Source organism: Nyctereutes procyonoides, unplaced genomic scaffold (genome assembly GCF_905146905.1).
Source record: "Nyctereutes procyonoides isolate TBG_1078 unplaced genomic scaffold, NYPRO_anot_genome, whole genome shotgun sequence".
NCBI classification, from domain to species: Eukaryota; Metazoa; Chordata; class Mammalia; order Carnivora; family Canidae; genus Nyctereutes; species Nyctereutes procyonoides.
The window spans coordinates 17,403,109-17,424,326 of record NW_026575047.1 but is presented as its reverse complement, the minus strand read 5'-3'; the positions used below and the strand labels follow the sequence as shown (position 1 = coordinate 17,424,326).

General features: G+C 46.6%; 1 protein-coding gene across 1 annotated transcript in view; it reads left to right on the top strand.

Moving 5' to 3' along the window:
* Window positions 1–11,040: 11,040 nt before the first annotated feature.
* RELL1 (RELT like 1) overlaps window positions 11,041–21,218 on the top strand; it is a 63,155-nt gene continuing 52,977 nt past the window's right edge. The window contains exon 1 of the mRNA XM_055326635.1: window positions 11,041–11,256. Within this exon, the coding sequence (XP_055182610.1) occupies window positions 11,169–11,256 (88 nt within the window). The 5' untranslated portion in view covers window positions 11,041–11,168. The remainder of the gene's footprint in view (window positions 11,257–21,218) is intronic.

The following is a 21,218-nucleotide window of genomic DNA, read 5'->3' as shown; positions in this document are numbered from 1 at the left end:
ATTTGTTTAAAAGGTTTTATTTATTTATTCATGAGAGACACACAGAGAGGCAGAGACATAGGCAGAGGGAGAAGCAGGTTCCCTGTGGGGAGCCCAATGTGTACTGGATCCCGGGACTCTGGGTTCAAGCTCGGAGCTGAAGGCAGACACTCAACCACTGAGCCACCCAGAGAGAGAATTATGAGAATGGCCTCCTTTCTTGTTCTGTGTGTGCTGGATCCACAGAGGATATTGGTCAAAATTTTAGGAAAAGTCTGTTACATGCAGCACCTTTGTGTTAGTATGTTGTGTGGGGTGGGGGAAGAGTAAGCAGCATACATGTCTGGGGAGGGAGGGGGCAGTGAAGAGAATTGCAGCCATTCCAAGAGGTCAGAGTTGCCATCCTAGCCCAGAACTGTTGGCTCAGGACGTGATCCTGGAGGCCTGGGATCGAGTCCCACGTTGGGCTCCCTGCATGGAGCCTGCTTCTTCCTCTGCCTGTGTCTCTGTGTCTCTGTCATAAATAAATAAAATCTTTAAAAAAAAAAAAAAAAAAGAACTGTGCCCAGAATGCAGTTAGGAGCCAGTCGACCATGAATAAGCAGCAGGCCGTGTGAGTCAGAGAGGCCAAGAGACCAACCTTCACAACCTGAATATGTGAAAAGTAGGAATGCGGGATGGAGAGAGAGGAGCTGGATCCTGCCTGCATGGAGAGGAACCACCCAGAGGATAGATAGGCTACATCAGGCTAAAGGTTTTAATGTGACTCCATAGGCAGCAAAGGGCTGGCTCCTGGAAGGGCATTGGGCAGAGGATTCTCTGCTACATTAAGGCTTTTGAAAGGATCACTCTGGCAGTGGGCTGGTGGGTGGGAGGGTGGCACAGGCTAGACACAGTCTCTGTTTTGGAGGCCATCGCATGACTTGGAGCAACCAGGAACACAAAAGGACTATAAGACCTGTTAGAATCAGGCTTTTGAGGGAGAAGCGATTGTTGGTGTAGCTTGCCTTTCCAAAGTCAAACACAAAGTTCTTTCGGCAAGAAAAAAATTTGTGTGATTGCTTTGAAGTAGATGAAACTGGCCTACCCAGTTCCTCCATCTTGATGTGTGGTTACAGGAGAAAAGGTGAATTAGAATTTCAGCATTCAAAGTTCTTCATTAAGTCTCAGGGTGGGGAGTGGGGTTGGGCTGGGCTGCTGGGTGGGGGAGGGATGTTCATTGCACTCAGCTCCCTTTTGGCCAAGTGAAAGAGTTGAGCATGAATGCTGAGACCCAGGGCAGAACCCTAAAGCCTCATTCAGTCCCTACCACACGTGAACTAGTTGGTACTGTTATTTCTTCACAGTATCTGCAGATAGAGTGGACACAGAAACCCTTAAGGAGGCAAGGGTCCCCCGAGCTTCCTGTAGGGTCAGAAGGACATAGGAATCTTGATAAACATGACCCTTAGCAGTAAAAGCAGAGCATAGAAATCCAAGAGGCTTTCAGTCATCTAGGGACTCAAGCCCGGGTCTATATGGTACCAAAGTCTCATGTGGCTATGAAGTACTTGAAATGTGGTTAGTCCAAACTGAGATGTTGCTATACATGGAGAATATCCACCAAATTTTGAAGATAGGGCAGTAAAAAGAACATTAAGAATATCTCATTAGTAATTTCAAAATTTTGATTACGTGTTGAGATGATAATATTTTGGATACATTAGGTTAAATGAAATATACTATTAGGATTAATTTCACCTGTTCTTATTCCTTTTTTTTTTTTTTTAAGATTTATTTATTTATTTAGAGAGAGGGAGAGAGAGCAAGTGAGCATGTGCTCCCTGCAGGGCGAGGGGCAGAAGGAGAGGCTCCTCAAACAGACTCCCCACTGAGCCTGGAGCTTGACTTGGGCTTGATTCCAGGACCCCCGACATCACGATCTGAGCCGAAACCAAGAGTTGGCCGCCCAGCATGCCCCAGTTCCTACTCTTTTTTAATATGGCTACCAGAAAATTTAACAATACATGTGTGACTTGCATTACATTTCTGTTAGGAGAAATAACCTGTAGTTATTTCACACAGGGACAATCAGGAAACTCATATAACTCACATAACTATAGTCTGGCTTAAGCTATGCAATGTTCTGTGATCTTTGGAACGTCTTCCTCTTCCTCTTTTTCCTACTTTTTTTTCTGATTCCCCATAGCCCTTTCAGGAAAACCTTTAACATCAAAGTGCACATACTGATTTCCTGGGCATGCTGGAGGTGGGAGCTGTATGGGGCCTGGGAGGTCTATGGGGCTCATCCACACTGAGCTCAAGGATGGGGTGAGAAGATCATCCCCTTGTCCCCCGCCCCAGAGGGACATAATTCCTAGCCTCCTAGCCAAGCAGATCAACTTTTTTGGCAGTGCCAAAAGGAAGAAAAAAAAGAGTATATTATGGGGTGCTCAGAGTTCCAAAGAAATTGGCAGCATCTGCATGTCACGAAAGGGTCCTCCCATTCTGTGGTTCTCTGGACGCTCCACCCCGACACCCTGATTCATGCACCTCATGCTCCACCAGACCCTCAAGTTCTCCTGTACCCCGCTCTTTCATGCCTAGCCAGCCTACCCTGAAGCTTGTTGCCTGCGCCCTTTAAAAACTGCTAGATGACTTGAAAAGCCTTTAAGATGTCAAAGCTCTTTCCTGAAAAAACAAAACCAACCCTAAACCTGGATCCATCGCGAAAGCTGCCTTCTATGTTCCTAGCCCTGGGCTGCCAGGCACAGTTACAGAGCATCATTCAGTTGAGCAGATTGGCCCATGAAAAATTCATGGGCTCCAGCTCCAGCTGTAGCCTCAGTGATAACACAGCCTTGCGCCAGTCCACTCCCCTGTGCCCTTCAGCGACATGCAAACCTTTATCACTCTCAGAATCTCAAAGAATTAGCAAGAAGTGCCCCTTCCTCTAGTTAGTTTTGATATTGTATGATCTGGAGAGCTCTCTCCTTGGGATAGGAGGAAATAGGATTGCCAGGGTCCCAGGGGTCAGCATACCCAGCAGCCCACACAGACGGGCCCGAGAGCTTCAAACCTGTCCACACCCCCCTGCCCCACCCGCCTGCCCCTGACTTTGGGTCTTCACAGTGTCAGCAGCCAGCACATCCCCAGGGAAAGAAAAGCAGGGTTGGTTCCTGGTTGGCATGAGTCAGGTTTCTGTGGATGAGAGAATAAAACCTCAAGGAATGCTCAGAGCATGACTGATACAGGACACAGTCATGCATGAGTGGGTAAACGTGTGTGAACCCCGGTGAGAGTGTACATGTGTACTCTTCCACGTGTGTGCACAGACTTGCGGGCAGTGTGAGTTTATGGGAGGAAGCTCTCCTCTGCTTTTCCAAGACTTGGTCAGGAGGCCAGAATCTCTGGTTTTTACATGCTGGGATAAGGTCAGAAGCGGTGCCCTTGTGCAGTACTCAACCCAGATGCCTGTACTGACGGCTCCGACCACGGTTCCCTCAAAACCTTTGGATCTTCCCTTCCCTTCCATGTCAGAGCATGGTTCTGCCTCCATTAACGTGAACCTCCTCAATTTTTTATCTCCCACCTGCAAGTATGTACATCTTCAATTTCAGAGCCTATGGTGTTTGCCTTTTGTTCAAGGCCAACAAAGCCTATGCTGTTGATCCCATCGGGGATCTTCTCTGGATCTCATGGCATTAGCTATCCCCCTTCCTACGCATCTTCCTTTCTGTATTTTTTCCAGTCATCCCATAAAATCAATTCCACTCCATAAAAGTCTTCCCCTGACTCCCAAGGCCCCTCTACCCCTCCTTTTCTTTTCTCTCTCAGCCAAGCTTCTGGAAAGAAAACTCTCTAGGACTATTTTTACTTCTTCGTCCACTGCACTCTGGCCTCCCCTCCCCATTTCCCTTAATATTCTTTTGCAGCACCCTCAGTAACCTCCATGGTGCCTGGTTTGCTGGAGAACTTTCCAGTCCTTATTTTACTGGACTACTCTGTACACTTGACACTGATGATCACTTTTAAAAAAATTTAAATACAATTTAATTAGCATATAGTGTATTATTAGTTTCAGAGGTAGAGTTTAGTGATTCATCACTTACACATAACACCCAGTGCTCATCCCATCCCGTGCCCTCCTGAATGTCCATCCCCCAGTTTCCCCGTCCTTCCCACTGCCCTCCTCTCCAACAACCCTCAGTTAGTTTCCTAGAGTTAAGAATCTCTTATGTTTGTCTCCCTCTCTGTTTTCATCTTATCTTGTTTTTCCTTCCCTTCCCCTATGTTCATGTTTTATTTCTTAAATTCCACATATATGTGAAATCAGATGATGTTTATTTTTTTCTGACTGATTCATTTTGCTTCGCATAATACCTTCTAGTTCCATGCACTGATGATCACTTCTGTCTTCAGGAAAATCTTGCCTCTGCTGGCTTCTGCACAGAACCTGTCAGCTAGTTCGAGGACCATGACCAACATCCCTATCTAGAAGGAACAGCTGCACGCAGCTGGGCAGCCCCATGTTCTCCTGAGACAGGGGAAAATCAATCCACAGCCAAGCTGTGCAGGTCATGCTGAGTGGGGCCTGGGTGTGAGGCAGCTCTGGGAGGCCCTGGCCAAGATAAATAACAAACAGGCAGCAGATGGTAGAGAGAGACAGACAGAGATAGAATCAGAGAGAGAAGAGAGACAGAGGCAGAAAGAGACACAGAGAGGAAGCATATACTTGCTAAAGAGATAGAAGTGAGGATGATGTGGCCGCCGGGGGAGTTGGAGGAGGAGCCTCACCACCTATATTTATTATTTACTGCTGTTGGTTCTAATTTGCCTGAGGACTTGATGCCTGGCTCTTTTTTATATCCATGAGAGAGTTTACCCTTATAATACATCTAGTATTTATTGAGCTTGTATTTAATAAGTTTTTGTTGATTGCAATCAAAAGGAAGCTTGCCTAAGATAGGCACCTTGTACCTTGTAGAGTGTGTCCTCTGAATCGTGTGTCTTGGGTTTTGCTGGGCCCACACCATGAGGTTCCTCACCGTAATTCTCTCTTGGTCTTCACTGAGAACAACCATGTCAGTGGATATCTACCTGGTTTTGAGGCTCTACCAGCAAATGGCCTGAGTCCCTTACATACCATTTTCAGAAGAATGTGTGCCCATGAAACAAGGTGCAACATGATGGTTTATGGAGGGGGGCAGAGATTAAGGACGCTCTTGCTAACCTATCAGATTCCTCAGGACTCTACCAAGCACAAGGGCAAAATGAAGATTTCTGTATTTGCAGCTCCTGATTTATGATGAAAACGGTCTAATTGAACAATGGAAATTCTTCTCACCATCCCTAAAAAAAAAAAATGTATTTTGGTGATAGAATAATTTATTATAATTTATGACAATTCATGGGCATTTGAAGTTGTCAGTTCTCCTTTTCTTGACTTTCATGCTCAGCTATTACCCACGGTTATTGCCAACCCAGTCTCTCCTTTCCCTCATGAATACTTATCATCTTGCAGCTGACACCATGCAAATTATCCTATTGTTCCTCTGCTCATGTGTTTCCCTCACCTCTCCATTAATCCCAAGACTCAGCCCAATTGTACTTTAATCCCAAAACTCAGCCAAATTGTACTTTCTCCATGAAGCCTTGTTCAGAGCCTCCATTTACAATCCTTTCGTCATCTTGGAATTCCTCTAGCCAGTGGTTCTCAACTGGGGCCTATTTTGTCCCCCAGGGAACATTCGATAATATCTAGAGATATTTTTGGTAGTCACGATTTGGGGGGCTAGGAGTGGGGGGAAGATTCCTACCGGCATTTAGTTTGTAGAGGCAGAGAATGCTGCTAAACATCCTACAGTGCACAAAACAGCCGCCCAACAAAGAATTATCTGACCCATTGTATTTTGATAATTTTGAGAAATGCTTCATTCTAGCCTTACTCTGACACCCTTTACCCTGTCAGCTGATTACTTATTATGGTGTAGAATCTTTGGGCTGGATGGAAACTTTCAGAAATCATCCTATTACCACCACCACCACCACCCGCCCCCGGCTGAATTTTATGGGTAAGAAGACTGACCAGAGAGAAGCTGCTGAAAGTCACAGGGTGAGTCACTGGCAGGACTCTCCCTTCACCCACCCCACCCCTGGGCCTTTGACCATCCCCATTTTACTGCACTATTGTTTCCTTTTTTCTAGGTAGGCTGAGGAGTTTCTTTAAGCAAGGTTAGGATCTTTTACTAAATGTGCAGCGACTCTCCCCTCCAACCTCCTACTCTCAGGTCAGTACTAGGAACATGGTACATACTTGTTATTAGATGAAAATAACCCTAGGTTTTAGAAAATATACTTTTAGGGACACCTGCTTCTCCCTCTGCCCCCAGACCACTCGTGTGCTCTCTCTCTCAAATAAATAAAATCTTAAAAAAATATTATATATATATATATTATATATATTATTTTATCCCCCTGCAAGTATATATATATACTTTTTAAATTATCAGCTTTCCTCCTGGATATAACATCTCAAAAGGAAACATGACTACATCTAAATCACATAAAGAAGAAATTCTACAGAGACCTTCTGCGGAAGTTTTTTCTACATTAATTAAGGTAAATACCAGCCAACTGAGTCTTTCGCATTTAAAATGATGGTGATGAAAATTACCACCTTAGCGGCACAGAGGAAAACAGGAAAGGTTTCTACTAAGGGGAATGATTAACTGAATTCTTACAAGGACACTGGAAACAAAACGTAAACCAACAAAAAACAGAAAGGACAGCACATTGCATAAGTTTGTAAGTTTGATCCCTCCAAACTCTTATTTATAACCTATCCCCATAAATATTCTTGAAGAACAAACCATGCAATTGTTGACACAGAGTGCCAAAAGGCTAGGTTAAGCATGCAAAGACAGAATGAGACTTTGTATTGGAAACGGAGAGCTGATTGGCTGGTGTTCTGAATTTTGGAGGCAGCAGTACAAGCAGAAGTTCAAGTGCAGGCCTGCAGTGAGCTGATCTTGGATTTGAGTCCCAGCAACACCGTGGAGCAGCAGTATGACTTGGGTAAATTTCTTAATCCCTCATATCTCAGTCTTCTCAGCTTTGTAGTGAAGGGCAGTAGCAATATTTCCCAAAATATAAAGTTATGAGGATTTGCTGAAGAAACACAGGAAAAGTGCTCACCATGGGGTGGGGTTCAATCTAAGGAATGAATAAATCAGAGCTATTGTTAACAACTATTTCTACCTACTATCTTTTAATCTTATTCTGAAAAAAAAATGGGAAGATCACTTAGTCTCATGGTGTCAGTTTTTATTTCCTCAGAAGCAATGTGACATCCTCTTCCTAATGCAAAAGAGAACTTCTAGCACATTGGAGTTTTCACATTTAAGATTGAACAAACAATGGCTTTTAGATGCATCTATGTGGGGCTTTTCAAATTGTACAAGCAAATCTGTAGTGGTAAGTCCTTGGAGAATAGTTTTAGCTTGATTTTCTTTCCTTCCTATCTTCTTCCCTTTCTTCATCCCTTTCTCACTCCCTCTCTCCCCTTAACAGAGATGTGCAAATGCATGTATCTGGGGTTATGTGACAGGAAGGTATCTGCAGAGACTGTATGAAGCAGCAAAACGTTACAAAAAAGTCTGAGAAGAGAAATTTCAGAGCCTTGGTTTCCAACCGTGGCTCATACTAGGAATGAGGTATCTGGCAAGTCACTTAACTATCTCATCTTTAAAGGGGCTTGATAGGTGGTTACTAAGGTTTCATCCAGCTTTAATTACAGGGTTGTATTTTTATCTCTGAAGAGCCGTGAACAGACATCCAATTCAAATATGTTGTTTAAAATGGCCCTGTCTTGGGGCACCGGTGGAGCGTGCAACTCTTGATCTTGGGGTTGTGGGTTTGAGCCCCACGTTGGGTATAGAGATTACTTAAAAAAACAAAAACAAAAACAATCCTGTCTTTTTTACTAGTAAGTTCAATCTGTGAAAAAAAGTGTGAAACATCCATTTTTCAGGTAGCATTTTACATTTTGTGCAGGTATCTTGGTTCAAGCACTTTGCTGCCTTCAAAGTGCTAAAACCAGAGCTGGCTTTATGGGTGTATGGCCTGTACACAGGGCTCCATGCTTAGAGGAGCTCTACAATTGATTTAATGCTCTGTAATAGCCATCTTGAAATTCTTTTTCTTGTTAAAGCTTTTATTTATTTATTTATTTGACACAGAGAGAGAGAGAGAGTACAAGCAGGGGGAGTGGTAGTAGAGGAAGAGGAAGAAGCAGGTTCCCCCCTGAGCAAGTAGCCCAGTGATGATCATGCGAGGTTCCATCCCAGGACCCTGGGATCATGACCTGAGCAGAAGGCAGAGACTTAATGGACTGAACCCAGGTGCACCAGCATCTTGAAATTCTTAATAATTTTTGAACAAAGGGACCCGGATGTTCATTTGACACTAGGCTCTGCAAATTATATAGCTGGTCCTGGCTACAGTTTATAGTTTACAGTTTAGGTTCTAGGTCCAGGACTGTCTCCTGTTTTCAGTTAGAAAACTACATGGACCTTTTTTTCAAAAGTAGCCATTCTCAATTTCTAGGGTGGTATAAAACTACTTCATCTTCCAGACACACAGTGGTACCTCACTCCCCTTCAAAGGGCAGAGGTTCCCATCCTTCAGCCCCTGCTATCTGTAGAGACCCAAGCTTCTGTCGTGGGGATTCCCACCTCAGTGCCAATGTTTGTAAGAGCCTATGTGGCGAGGACGCAACAAGAAAATAGTCTTTTGAAAATTGGAAGATGACAGGGGCACCTGGGTGGCTCAGTGGTTGAGCATCTGCCTTTGGCTCGGGTCCTGATCCCAGAGTTCTGGGATCCAGTCTGGAATCAGGTTCCCTGCAGGGAGCCTGCTTCTCCCTTGGCCTGTGTCTCTGCCTCTCTCTGTGTGTCTCTCTCATGAACAAATAAATAAAATCTTAAAAAAAAAAAATTGGAGGATGACAGTCAAGCCAAGGAAGAGCCCTATTCTGTAAAGACCCCCAGACCTCACCTGCCTCACCATGCCTGTGACCTTGAGTTGCTGAAGGCCTGACCTTGCTTCAGGGGTTTCTATAGTACAGGAAAGTAGGAACTACTCAGGAAGGCTCTTCTTGTTTAATCAATGCATGTGATGATTTAACTTCAAAGCCACTTCTGACTCTCAGTGTGTGGTGTCACAGCAGGGAGCAAACACAATGGAGACAAGTTCATTCCAGTTTATCCTAGGAGCCACTGGGTTAACTCAGTGGCCTGTGGAATAGAGATACTACTCACCTCACAGAGCTGACATGAGGCTATAAGGAGATCCTAAGTGACCAGGTGTGGAGGCCGAGAAAAATCAAGGCCATTCCACCTCAAGTGTAGCATTAGCACAACATCTTAGGCCCCTTAGGGCCTAACATCACAGCCATCTTAGGCCCCTGTGAATAAGAGCTGAACTTTATAGGAAAAACTACAGAATGTCCTCAATGTCCTCCGCAGGTAATCCCATATCAGAAAGACAACAGAGCCCACGGCCGTGGTAGCAAGTCCCATATTAGAATGAGAACAGAGCTCAATGCCCTTGAAAGCCCCACGTCAGAATGTAAACAGAACTTGAGAAATTCCTCCACCCCTTCTGAAAATCCCCTAGACCAGCCTATAAAAAAAAACCGCTGTAGGGGATCCCTGGGTGGCTCAGCGGTTTGGCGACTACCTTTGGCCCGGGCGCGATCCTGGGGTCCCGGGATCCAGTCCCGCATCGGGCTCTCAGCATGGAGCCTACTTCTCCCTCCTCCTGTGTCTCTCTCTCTCTCTCTCTCTGTCCATCATAAATAAATAAATAAATAAATAAATAAATAAATAAATAAATAAATAAATAAATCTTAAAAAAAACCCAAAAAACAGCTGTAACCCACTTCGGGGTCCAAGTCCCTGCTCCGCTGTGTCGGTTATACTTGGACCCAAGCTCGAGCTTGCTAATAAAGCCCTCATGTGCTTGCATCGGTGTCGACTCCTTGGTGGTTTCTCGGATTCGCAATCTTGGGCACAACACAGGCACCTTAAGGGCTATTTCGTGAAAGTATTTGCAAAGTGCAACGTGAGCACACACACACACAAAAGCAATTTGTTCCTGCGGGTATGTAGAGTTTCGTTTCCCATAAGGAGCAGCTTAAGGGAAAGCGGAGATAGGAAGAAATTTAAACGATTTGCCTTTTCTATTTTCAAACGGTGTAAGTTCACGTACAGAGCAGCGCCCGTCTCTGCACCGGCCACGGAGGGCAAGGCCAGCGAAGACCGAAGCTCGTGCCCACTCCGACCAGGGTCAGGTCAGGCCATGTGGAGCTTCCTGTCCGGCTCGCCCTCCTCCCCCTCCTCAGCCCGCCTGCTCCCGGGGCCCGCAGGAGGAGCCGCAGACACCCTGCCCCCTCTCGCCCGGCTCCCGCGCAATCCCCGCGGCTGCGCCCAAGCCTGACTCCGAACCTCCGCGGGCGCGGCGGCAAGGGGCGGGGCCAGGCCGGTGGGCGTGGCCGGGGCGGCCGGAGGGAGGCGTGGCCGGGCCCTCCCGGTGGGCGTGGCCGGAGGGCGTGGCCGTGGCCGGATCCGCGCGGCAGAAGCGGCGGCCGAATTTAGAAAGGGCGGGCTCCGCGGAAAAGGGGCGGGGCCAGGCAGGTGGGCGTGGCCGGAGGGCGTGGCCGTGGCCGGATCCGCGCGGCAGAAGCGGCGGCCGAATTTAGAAAGGAAGCGGGCTCCGCGGAAAAGGGGCGGGGCCAGGCAGGGTGGGCGTGGCCGGTGGGCGGGGCCGTGGCCGGATCCGCGCGGCAGAAGCGGCGGTCGAATTTAGAACGGAAGCCGCTGCGGCCGCGGGGAGGGGCGGGGCCAGGCAGGTGGGCGGGGCGTGGGCGGGGCGTGGGCGGGGCCACGGGGGCTCGCTCCCCGGCGGGCGGAGCCCGGGGTTTGGCGGGGCGGGGCGGGGCGGGGCGGGACGGGGCCGGGCCGGGCCGGGCCGGGCCGGGCCGGGCCGGGTGGGTGGGTGGGGCGGGAGAGGAGGGTCCTGGACGCGCTGGGCTCCCGGCGCGCGGGGGCCGAGCCTCGCTACTCCGTCGGCCGCCGGCTCTCGAGTCCGCACTGCCTGCCGGAGCCCGGGCCGCGGCGCCCCGCGGAGGAGGGCGAAGGAACGCGGCCATGGCCCCGTGGGAGCTCTCGGGGTCCGCGGTCCTGGCCGCCGCTGTCTTCGTGGGAGGCACCGCGAGTTCGCCGCTGGTGGCCCCGGGTGAGTGTCCCGCGGGGCGCGGGCGCCGGGGAGGCGGCGTCGCTGCGCGCTGAGCTGCCCTCGCCCTGGCACGGCCGCGGGATCCCGACGCGGAGCCCGGGGCTGGCGGGGCTGGCGGGGCTGGCGGGGCTGGCGGGGCTGGCGGCCCCGGCCCGCTCGCCCGGGCCCGCTGCTCCGAGGACCGGCCCCCGTCGCCGCCCCGCCGGCTGTCGGGGGTGCAGGCGCCCGGCCTGCCTGGGATCCCGCGGCGCTTCCCGCCGGCCGAGCCCTCGGAGGCCCCGCGAGCGGAAGATCGGCACCAGCGCCCGGTGCGCCGTCCTGCCCCCCGCCCCCACCTTTTAAATTTTTCTTTATATTTTCAGACCTTGGGGACTTCCGTTTCTTTCCTTTCCAAGTTTTCGTGAATCTCAGCGGCTCATGGATTCTTACAACAGGTTGGGGGTTTCAGATGTCCTCCCCGCATGTCCTGGGTAAATCAGGCTTGGAAAAAAAGGGAAGGCGCATTTGTAAACTTACTTTTTTTTTTTTCTTCTTCTTCTTTGAGTCAATTCCTGTCACCACAAAAGGAACCTTCTGTGGTCAGAGCAGGAAGCCACCAGCAGAGACCATAAAGTGCTGTCCTCAATGACGAATTTGGAGCAGGAGCTTTTTAATTGAAACCTAAGAGGAGGTGTGACTTTTAGGAAGTCCCGTCTCACACTCTTGTTTTTATGGCCGTAGACCCCAGGGATTCCTTGCCACCGTCTCCCCTCCTAATTGCCACTTGACAGCACTAGTTAAAAAAAAAAAAATAAACGTATGCCTTCTTGGCCAATTGGGGTTACCGCAGCCTGGAGTCTTACGTCAGCAAGCTCTTCCAAGCTCCAGCAGCTCCTCTTCCACGTCCAGATAATAATAAGCATCTGGAAGCCTTCCAACCGGGACTGTCTCCTCCATGACAACACATATATCTGCTCTCTACTCCTGAGAAGATAACGATCGCTTACAATTCTTAAACTGGCTTATCACTTTGGCTTTCACTATTTCATAGGAAACAGAACATGTTAGGAAGGGAACAGGATGGAGAGTGTCTCCTGAGCCTTTATTAGCAGACCCGTACTTCCTTCAGTCATCCCTCCTGGGGAGATGGCAGCGAGTGACATGTATTACTGGGTGGGAAATTTTGGTTTTCACCCTGTGTTTCAGTGCACAATCAGGTTCAAATTGGGACACAGGGTTGTAGACAGTACTTGAAGAGCTAGAGTCAGTTGCCCCAGAACTTGAATAGCTTCACCTGAGAGTCAGATTGTTAAAAATTCAGCACGGCCTGCAGCAAGCCTGTAATCAGCCATCAGCAGGGCACATCCATTCCTGGGGTAAGTTTGTGTTTCGATGGATCGCTGAGCAACACTCAGCTCTCAGGCCTGAAATGTGATGAAGAAAAAGTTCTCATCTAATTGCATAGTAACGTTATTTTGATGAAAGTTGAACAAGGGGTAGTGGAAAGGGAGGTGGGCGGAGGGTTGGGGTGACTGGGTGATGGGCACTGAGGGGGGCACTTGGCAGGATGAGCACTGGGTGTTATGCTATATGTTGGCAAATCGAACTCCAATAAAAACATTTTTTAAAAAAGTTTACCATTTAAGAAGAACAAAGTATCTAAAAAGGAAAGAGTACAGAGTACAAATGTGCCAGTGCAACTTGAGGCCTGTACGAAGAAAAGATGTCCTGACCAGCTAGCATCTGATCCTCTTGGGATCTACGACAGTATTAATGTTTGCAGGGAATGTTTTAGGAAAGTAGGGGGAAAGAGATAGGCAGCCACTCCGAGTGCTTGCTTTATGCCAAGCTTTGAGTTGGGCACCTCATATGCTTTTTGTACACTTGTTTCTTAGAGCCCCATAAAGTTCTTATTTACGGGGAGGCAGCTGAGGCCCAGAGCAATTAAATAATTGGTTGAGTTATGTAGCTAATGGATCAGTCAGCATTTAATTGGAGAAGCAGAACCACTAGGAGGGGTGTGTGTGTGTGTGTGTGTGTGTGTGTGTGTGTGTGCACGTGCACGCACGCGTGCATGCGTGCACACACACCCATGCCCGTGTGTATGCATCTTTATATGTATCTTCAGTAACTTCACTTGCTTGATTCTAAAGTTCATTCTCTCTACTGTACCCCACTTCTCCCCAGAGAGAAAAATAGAGCAGAAATCATCCTCAGCAGTCTTGTTGAGATTCTAAGACAGGGAGTGTAGGACATCCTAAAATTGTAAGCATGTGGTTAACAGAAGTTGGGAAGCAGAGAAAAGGACAGATAACTTCACAGTGGGTAGTGACAATGTCTCTTTTTCTTCCTGCCTCCTAGAAGAATCTCATTAAACTTTTGTCTCTGAGAAGCAGCATTCGAAACTGTATACCACAAGCACCAGAAGGGATGATTTTCCACATCTTGGCTTATTTATGGCCTTAAGGTCTCTGGTTACTCAACCTTTGGGCTTATTAGTTTCTCTACCAGACAATGGGCCCTGCCTTCTAGAAAGGAGTGGGTGGAAAAGGTTTGGAGGCTGATGGAGAGGGAAAGGCCCTATGGCTTTGTGGGCTTCCATCCAGCCTCCTGACTCCTCCGCTGATGCTAAGGATAAGCTTTATTAAATTCTGGGTTCTCCTTTGGCCAGGTAGCGACCAAGCTGTACAGCCACATATTAGCATTGTCAGTGGACAGAATGTTTTGAGCAAGCATCCTCAGAGCCTAGGCTTCCATGCCCAAATCTAATTTAAAGAGGAAATGAAAAATTTGAAAAGTGCCTGCCATTCCCTTCTCCTCGGATTTGGGAGTTTCAGTAGTTGAATTCAAATGAGACAGGCCAAAGCCCCAGGCAATTGAAACAAAAATTTCATTGTTACTTTTTAAAGAATTTGGCTCTGATGTTGAAGTTTACTTACATGCCAAGACAAAAGAGAAATTATTTAAAACTGACAAAAAATGATTTAAATTGTCATTGGTTAAAACTATTATGCTGAGTGGTTTCTAATTATTTTAGGGCACTTCAGTAATTAGTATAGATTTGATGGGCTCCTGATAGCAGGTAGGATAAGGAGTCTGGTGTGCCAACAGGGACTAAAATTGGAATTTGGAATTGGTTCATTGTAGATACTTCAGTCTTTTTTTGGAGGAAGGAATATAGCATTTGTTATACCTGTTTGGAGGCAGGCTCTGGTCTAAGTACTCAGATCATTTAATTCTTCGGCACCTGGTCAGCTGTGTAGTTTTATTCCTGTATTTGTAGATAAGAAAACCGAGTATCTGAGAAGTTAACTTGAAAAAGTCACTCAAATATATAAGTTGGATTTTGACCTTGAGTCAGAGCTGTTCACTTCTGAAGCTTATTATCATCAGTAAATCATTTTGGTTTGGTGTCTAGTGAATAAAATTTCTTTTTATTCAAAGATACTTCTAAAGAATCACCAAGTAATAGGGTAATGGCAAGATAGAGGGGAAATAGCACCAAACTCTAAGACACCCTTGGACTAGAAATCAGGGAGAGCCCCTGACTCCCCAAAGTGTGGCTCTCTATGCCTCCATTTTCTTACCTGTAAGATGGGTATGTGCCAGTTCTTGTCTTTGCCTTACTGGCTGCCAGTGAGGATCAAATGAGCTGTTGTCTCTGAAAGGTCTTTGCAAAGTGGCATTGTCTTATCCTTTGAACTGTTTCTGGATTTCTTCCCCATAGTGTCCATTAGGCTGGACTTAAAAATGTTAGTCAAATTGTATAGTAAGTGTAGACCACATGTACTATAAAGTCATCATTCTGTAGATGGTGGTGGTTTTGCAAAGACAGGTTCATTGTATGTCGGTACATTTATAAAAGCCCAGAGCGACACCTCAGATTCATGAATTTACTGCCATTGACTGGGAGTTATGAAGACAGGCCTTCTTTCTCCATTTCCTTTCAGCTAAGATACAGTGCTCTTGATCCTTTTGGAAAATTCTCCCAAAGATTTAAAGATTTAAAGAGGAGACAGTCACCCTTTGGTCTCATTACTCCAAGGCACTTGCCGCTGTTAGTGTATTTCCTTCTTGTTTTATGATTTTTGCTTGGATAGGATCATGATGCAAATACAATTTTGTGTCCTGCGTTTTTCACTTAATATTATATGTGAGGTCTCTCCATTTCCCTACCTACTCAAGAAATGGCTGCATCATATTTTGTTATCTGGATTCACTGGTTTTCACCTCATTGTGCCCCCGTTTTAGATTTCAGTTGTTGCTAATTATTGTTATTATTTTTCGAAGATTTTATTTACTTTTTCATGAGAGGCACAGAGAGAGGCAGAGACATAGGCAGCGGGAGAAGCAGGCTCCCTGAGGGGAGCCTGATGTGGGATTCGATCCCAGGACCCCGGGATCATGACCTGAGCCAAAGGCAGATGCTCAACCACTGAGCCACCCAGGTGCCCCTGTTGTTAATTATTTTTAAATGAATTTTAATTTTCAAATGAATTGGTTTTATTTTTAAATTAAAAAAAATGTTTATTTGAGAGAGACAGGGAAAGAGCCAGCATGAGCAGGGGGAGGGGCAGAGGGAGAGGGAGAAGCAGACTTCCCACTGAGCAGGGAGCCTGACATGAGGCTGGATCCCAGGACCCTGAGGTCATGACCTGAGCTCAAAGCAGATGCTTAAGTGACTGAGTCACCCAGGTGCCCCTCAGATGAATTACTTGAGTGAATATCTGTGTGTAAAGCTTTGTCTAGATACTGGTGACATCTTTGGAAAATGAGTTATTGGAAAGGCAATGTTGGGATCAAAGGTATTCATGGTTTTGAGGCCACTGATGACCCCAGTATCGGTGGATCTGAAGGTTGGCCCAGTTTACTTTTCACAGCAGTGGTTGAAGGACTCACTTTTCACACTGTTGGCATTTTCTCTGAAAAACACATTTGCTAATTTGTAAGGCAGAATGGTACTTTGATTGTTTTAATTTGTATGTCTTTGATTTGAGTACTGGTAGGTTGACTGTGTTTTCTAGTACCTGAGCCATTTGCATATGCCTGTAATCCCTTTTGGACAATTCCGGAGCCTGAAAAGCTCTGAACACCAGAAGCTTTTTGAGGCTTTTTGCATAACCCTTTGGTGGTAAAACCTAACCTGAACTGATATGAGACTCTAGGGTGTGTATTCATCTCGCTTAGTTTGAATATTGCTAAATTTTGCTGCAATAATCTCAAGGCATTTGATTTCTGAGCGTTATGTAATGTGTGCTAAATGCATTGTGTTACCTTTCTAGAATCACAAAAGTCTGAATTTTGAGGCACATCTGACCTCCAGGTTTTCAGATAAAGGATTATGGTCCTGCATTTCCTCTTCCATGACTCATTTGTTCTGGTCTGTGGGCAGCCAAATGTAAAACTGCTTAAAATAGTAAAATATCCTATGGAGAAAAGTAACTCCTCAACTGAGTGGCACTTCACAAAGAGAAGTACTATTTTGGTAGCCTAGTATGGAATCTACTAAATCTACTAAAATAAAGATATCTGGGCAAAGCTGGGGTTTTGTTTCTTCTAGGTGGCTTTGAGGATGGGGGTCCACTATAATGGCAACTTTATGGAGAAGTTGGGCCCAGTTCCTCCTCTGCTTTCCTCTGCCCAGGAGGTCTTTTTAGGGGGCCGAAAAGGTAGATAGGAAGTGGCAGATCCCCCAGGCAAACCGAGTTCCTGTGCCCTCTGGTGCCAGTCATCTCAACTTGAGAATCCATTTGCCAAGGCCTGTTTCTGTTGCTCCCTCTCCTCCAAAGTCCAAGGCCTCCACTTTCTTGTCTTTGCTCATTCCAGGCTTCTAAACGGCTAGCAGCTCTCCCCTCCCATCATTCTGTTTGCATACTCCTGTGCATATGCATTTTGTTAAAAGATTTTATGTATTTATTCATGAGAGACAGAGAGAGGCAGACACAGGCAGAGGGAGAAGCAGGCTCCATGCAGGGAGCCCATCATGGGACTCGATCCCAGGACCCCGGGATCATGCCCTGAGCCAAAGGCAGACGCTCAACCACTGAGTCTGTCAATCACTGAGCCACCCAGGCATCTCTGCACATGTGCATCCTGACCACTAAATAAAATGCCATTGTTCGAAGGGAAAAAAATCTTTGAACCACTTTCCTCATCTGAATTAGGGAGAAAATACAGCGAGTTGCCTCATGGGATTGCTATGACAATTACATGAGCTAAAACATGAGAGTGCAGGGCACAGTGTTTGGCACATAGTAAATACCAAAAAAGTATATTATTATTATTATTTTGTCCTAAAGCAAATCCTAACCTGCCGTAACAATCTGGTGGGACAGAGTTCTGAACTGCTCCAGAATTTTCCTTTCAGGTTCTCTGCTACTGCCTGAGGCATCGCCTCTCTCATCTAGCTTCCCAGCCCTGGCTGAGGCTGGTGGTTTAAAGGCAGGGGTACACGTTGGGGAAGCAATGTGGGGCAGTGCCTGAGGCCCCCACCCTGGGAAGGAGGAATAGGGACCCGTGGGCTTGGCAGGGAGTCCTCTTGGGATGCAGGGGATCTGTGGGGGCTGGGCCATTAGCCACCAAAGTTAGGCAAGGAAGGAGAGAAAAACAGAAGGCAACAAACTATTGGCTTTATAAGGGTCGAGTGTGACACTTTCTTTTGGAAGAGTTCTAGAAGGTTCATCAATTATCTGGTTATCTCCAGCCAGTAGGTCCAAAAGTACAGTCACAAAATTTTGATAGTGTTCTTCTGGGATTTGATGTAATTCTCCTCCTGATATACTTGGTGATTATTCAGGGTTGGACTGCTCATTGTTCCTCTTCTCACTGCTGACTGGTGAAGTAGACTCCTGTCGAAGTAGAATCTTCTGATGAGTGTGATTTAATAAGGAATGTTATTAGTCTTTGCCCCCAGTTCCTGGCACAAAGCTCTCAAACCCTTCCAAGTTCCCAAGTGGCTGGAGGGTCCTTTGTCATTCATGAGGTTCTCCCTTGGAGCAGATGCCCCTGAGGTGACTCAAGGTGGTACCCCAGGGAGCCCCAGGAGGGGGCTGGGCCTCTGAAAGGCCGCATAATAATGACAGGGTTGGAACTTTTACTCTCACCCCTCAAGCTCTGGGAAGGGGAAGAGTTTGGGGGGAGAGCTTCTGATGAAATGCTTTAAAAAACTTTTGGACAAGATGTGACAAGCTTCTGCATTGGTGGAGGCAGGGCGTGTGGAGAGTAGCGCACCTGGGGAGCATGGCTGCTCCACGCCCCTGCCCCATACCTTACCGTATGCACCTCTCCTAGCTGGTTGTTCTGGAGTTCAGCTTTCCTAATAAGCCAGTGGTCCAGTAAGTCAAGTGTTTCTCTCAGTGTTGTCAGGCGCTTTAGCATATTCATCCCACCCAAGCTGTGGTGGTGGTGGGGGGGAGGGTTGTGGGAACCTCTGGTTGATAGGGGGTCCGAAGCACAGGGTGGCAACCTGGACTCGGAATTGGCATCCAGGGTGGGGGGTGGGGCAGTCTCGTAGGACTGAGTCCTTAACCTGTGGGACCTGATGCTGTCTCCAGGTAAATAGCCGCACAATAAAATTATTGCTTGGTGGTGCTGGGAAAAACGCATATTGGAATGAGGAAGTAGAATCCTGTAGCTTTAGGGCCTGAAGGGACCTGGACCATTGCCCCAAAGCATATTTAGTAGTTGAGGACACTAAGGTGGCCCAGCTGGGACTTAAGCAGGTTCCTTTGCTCAGTCTAGGGCTCTCCCCGTTGGCTTAAAGCTGGCTCTCCATTGAAGTGGCTCCAGTTTGCTGCTTCTGATAAGGCTCGTTGGTCCACATTTGCCCTTGGTCCTCATGCTGGTTTCCCAGCCTTCTGGATCTGGATGAGCAGGACATGAGAAGCATGACTTTGGCTACCTGACTTATGGAGCCATTGTGTTGTTTTTTAGCCATATAACCTTAGAGTGAGAGGGGACTTTAGTGGTCTTCTTGCAATTAACCCCCTCTCTTTGCAGATGGGGAAACTGAGCCCCGAGAAGTTCAGTGGCCTGTCAGGAACAGCATTAGCCTGCAGTTCCTGGAGGAGCAGACCATTAGGTTTGGTGAGGGGAGGGACCTGTCTATGTGTCTTGGTCACTGTCCACGGCTAAGATCCGAGCACAGGACCTAGCACAGAGCAGACACATAAATGCTAGAAGGAAGGAAGCCAGAGTTGGAATCCAGGTATTCTCACTCGGCTTTTTGTTTACAATAAAGCGAAGGGTTAGGCTTTCCAATATTCACCCACAAATGTTAGCTATAGTCCCTTCTCAAATTAATAAGAGGCTGTTTTGTCTGCCAGCTTCTGTGGGCCATATTGTTCCCAAAGCCTGAGGTGGAAAACTCTGGTCATTGAGAAAAAAAGAATGATAATAAAAGTAAGCAAGTGCTGCTTCATCAGGTAAGTATGGTAGGACATTGATATGTTTGGAAGTGTTAGTGAAAATTTTCAAAGCGAAAGTTTTCAAAACCCAAATCCACTCCTGAAACTGTTTTCAGAGGCGAACTGAATTCAGTTGTTTCTACAACCAGGACGTCAAATGCATCTATTAATGTGTGTATATCAAGTTCTATAATACTTTAGATCTTTCCTTTAGACCCTTGTTGCATGGGTTGGTTCTTCGGTATAATGATTCGTCCAGCAAATGTTAGTTAGTAAGGTGCCTTACTGTGTGCAAGGCACTGGGGATGAAGTAATGTGAATAATCAGACTCAGCCTGTGACTTTATGGAACTAGCAGGTTATCCGGAAGATGATCCAACAGGCCATAATGATAAAGTGTCTTTAGTATGTATAGCACCTGGCCCAAGTGCCTAACCTGGGGCTGGGAGTGGGATGAAGACTCTAGTACAGGTTGAACAAGAATGTCTGGAGGGAATGAAGTTTAAGTTGATACCTGTAAAAAATGTTGGCATTAGCGAGCTGTAGAGAACTCAGATATTTCACTGCTCGATCAGATTCCTGCAGCCTCTCTGAGGAGCAGGCTGCTGTATCTCAGGAAACAGATTTACTGAGGAATCAGCAAGATGAAGAGAAGTGAAATGTTTCGCTCATGCCACGGATGAGGGGAAGCCACAGCTAGATGGATGTTCCTTGTTCTCAAATGTTCTTTATTATTATGTGAAATTGCATGTACTGCATGCTCAATATCACAGGTAAAAGGAAGGTTGTATATTTAATTTTTTTTTCCTTTTTCATAGTAGGTCCATCTACTTAAAGAGAAAACGAAGGTATCATAAATCGAATGTAGATTCTGTTTTTTTTAGTGGAAAATGAGCTGTTTTCCAAGGAATTCTTTAGGAATCATCCTTTTGCCTTGAGAGTAAATCTTTGAGTGGAGTAACTCAATTTACATGTCATTAGGTTTATAAATGAATTTTTAAAAATATTTTATTTATTTATTCATGAGACACACACACACACACACAGAGAGAGAGAGAGAGAGAGAGAGAGAGGCAGAGACACGGGCAGAGGGAGAAGCAGGCTCCATGCAGGGAGCCCGACATGGGACTCGATCCCGGGTCTCCAGGATCACGCCCTGGGCTGAAGGTGGCACTAAACTGCTGGACCATCCGGGCTGCCCTATAAATGAATTTTTAAAAGTTTTGTCATGAGGGAAAAATTGACTTCAGTTTCCTAAAAAGACACAAATTAGACAATTATGCCATTACCCTTGTTAACTGGCCAGATGAGCTTAGCTGAGTGGTTGAAGATTTATAAAGAACCTCTGCATAAAATGTCATGTGATAGGTAGAATTAAAAACAAAACAAAACAAAACAAAAAATCCTTTTCAATATTGGTAACATGCCTTCCTCCCCTGTGCATATGTACAAACATAACGTGGTTCTCTGAGATTCCTGTAAGGGGTGGAAGCTTCGAGAATTCACTGGGCTTTCTGTCTCACGATATAACTTGGGAACACTAATTTTCAAATGTTCTAACAGCCCTTCATAGCTGGAA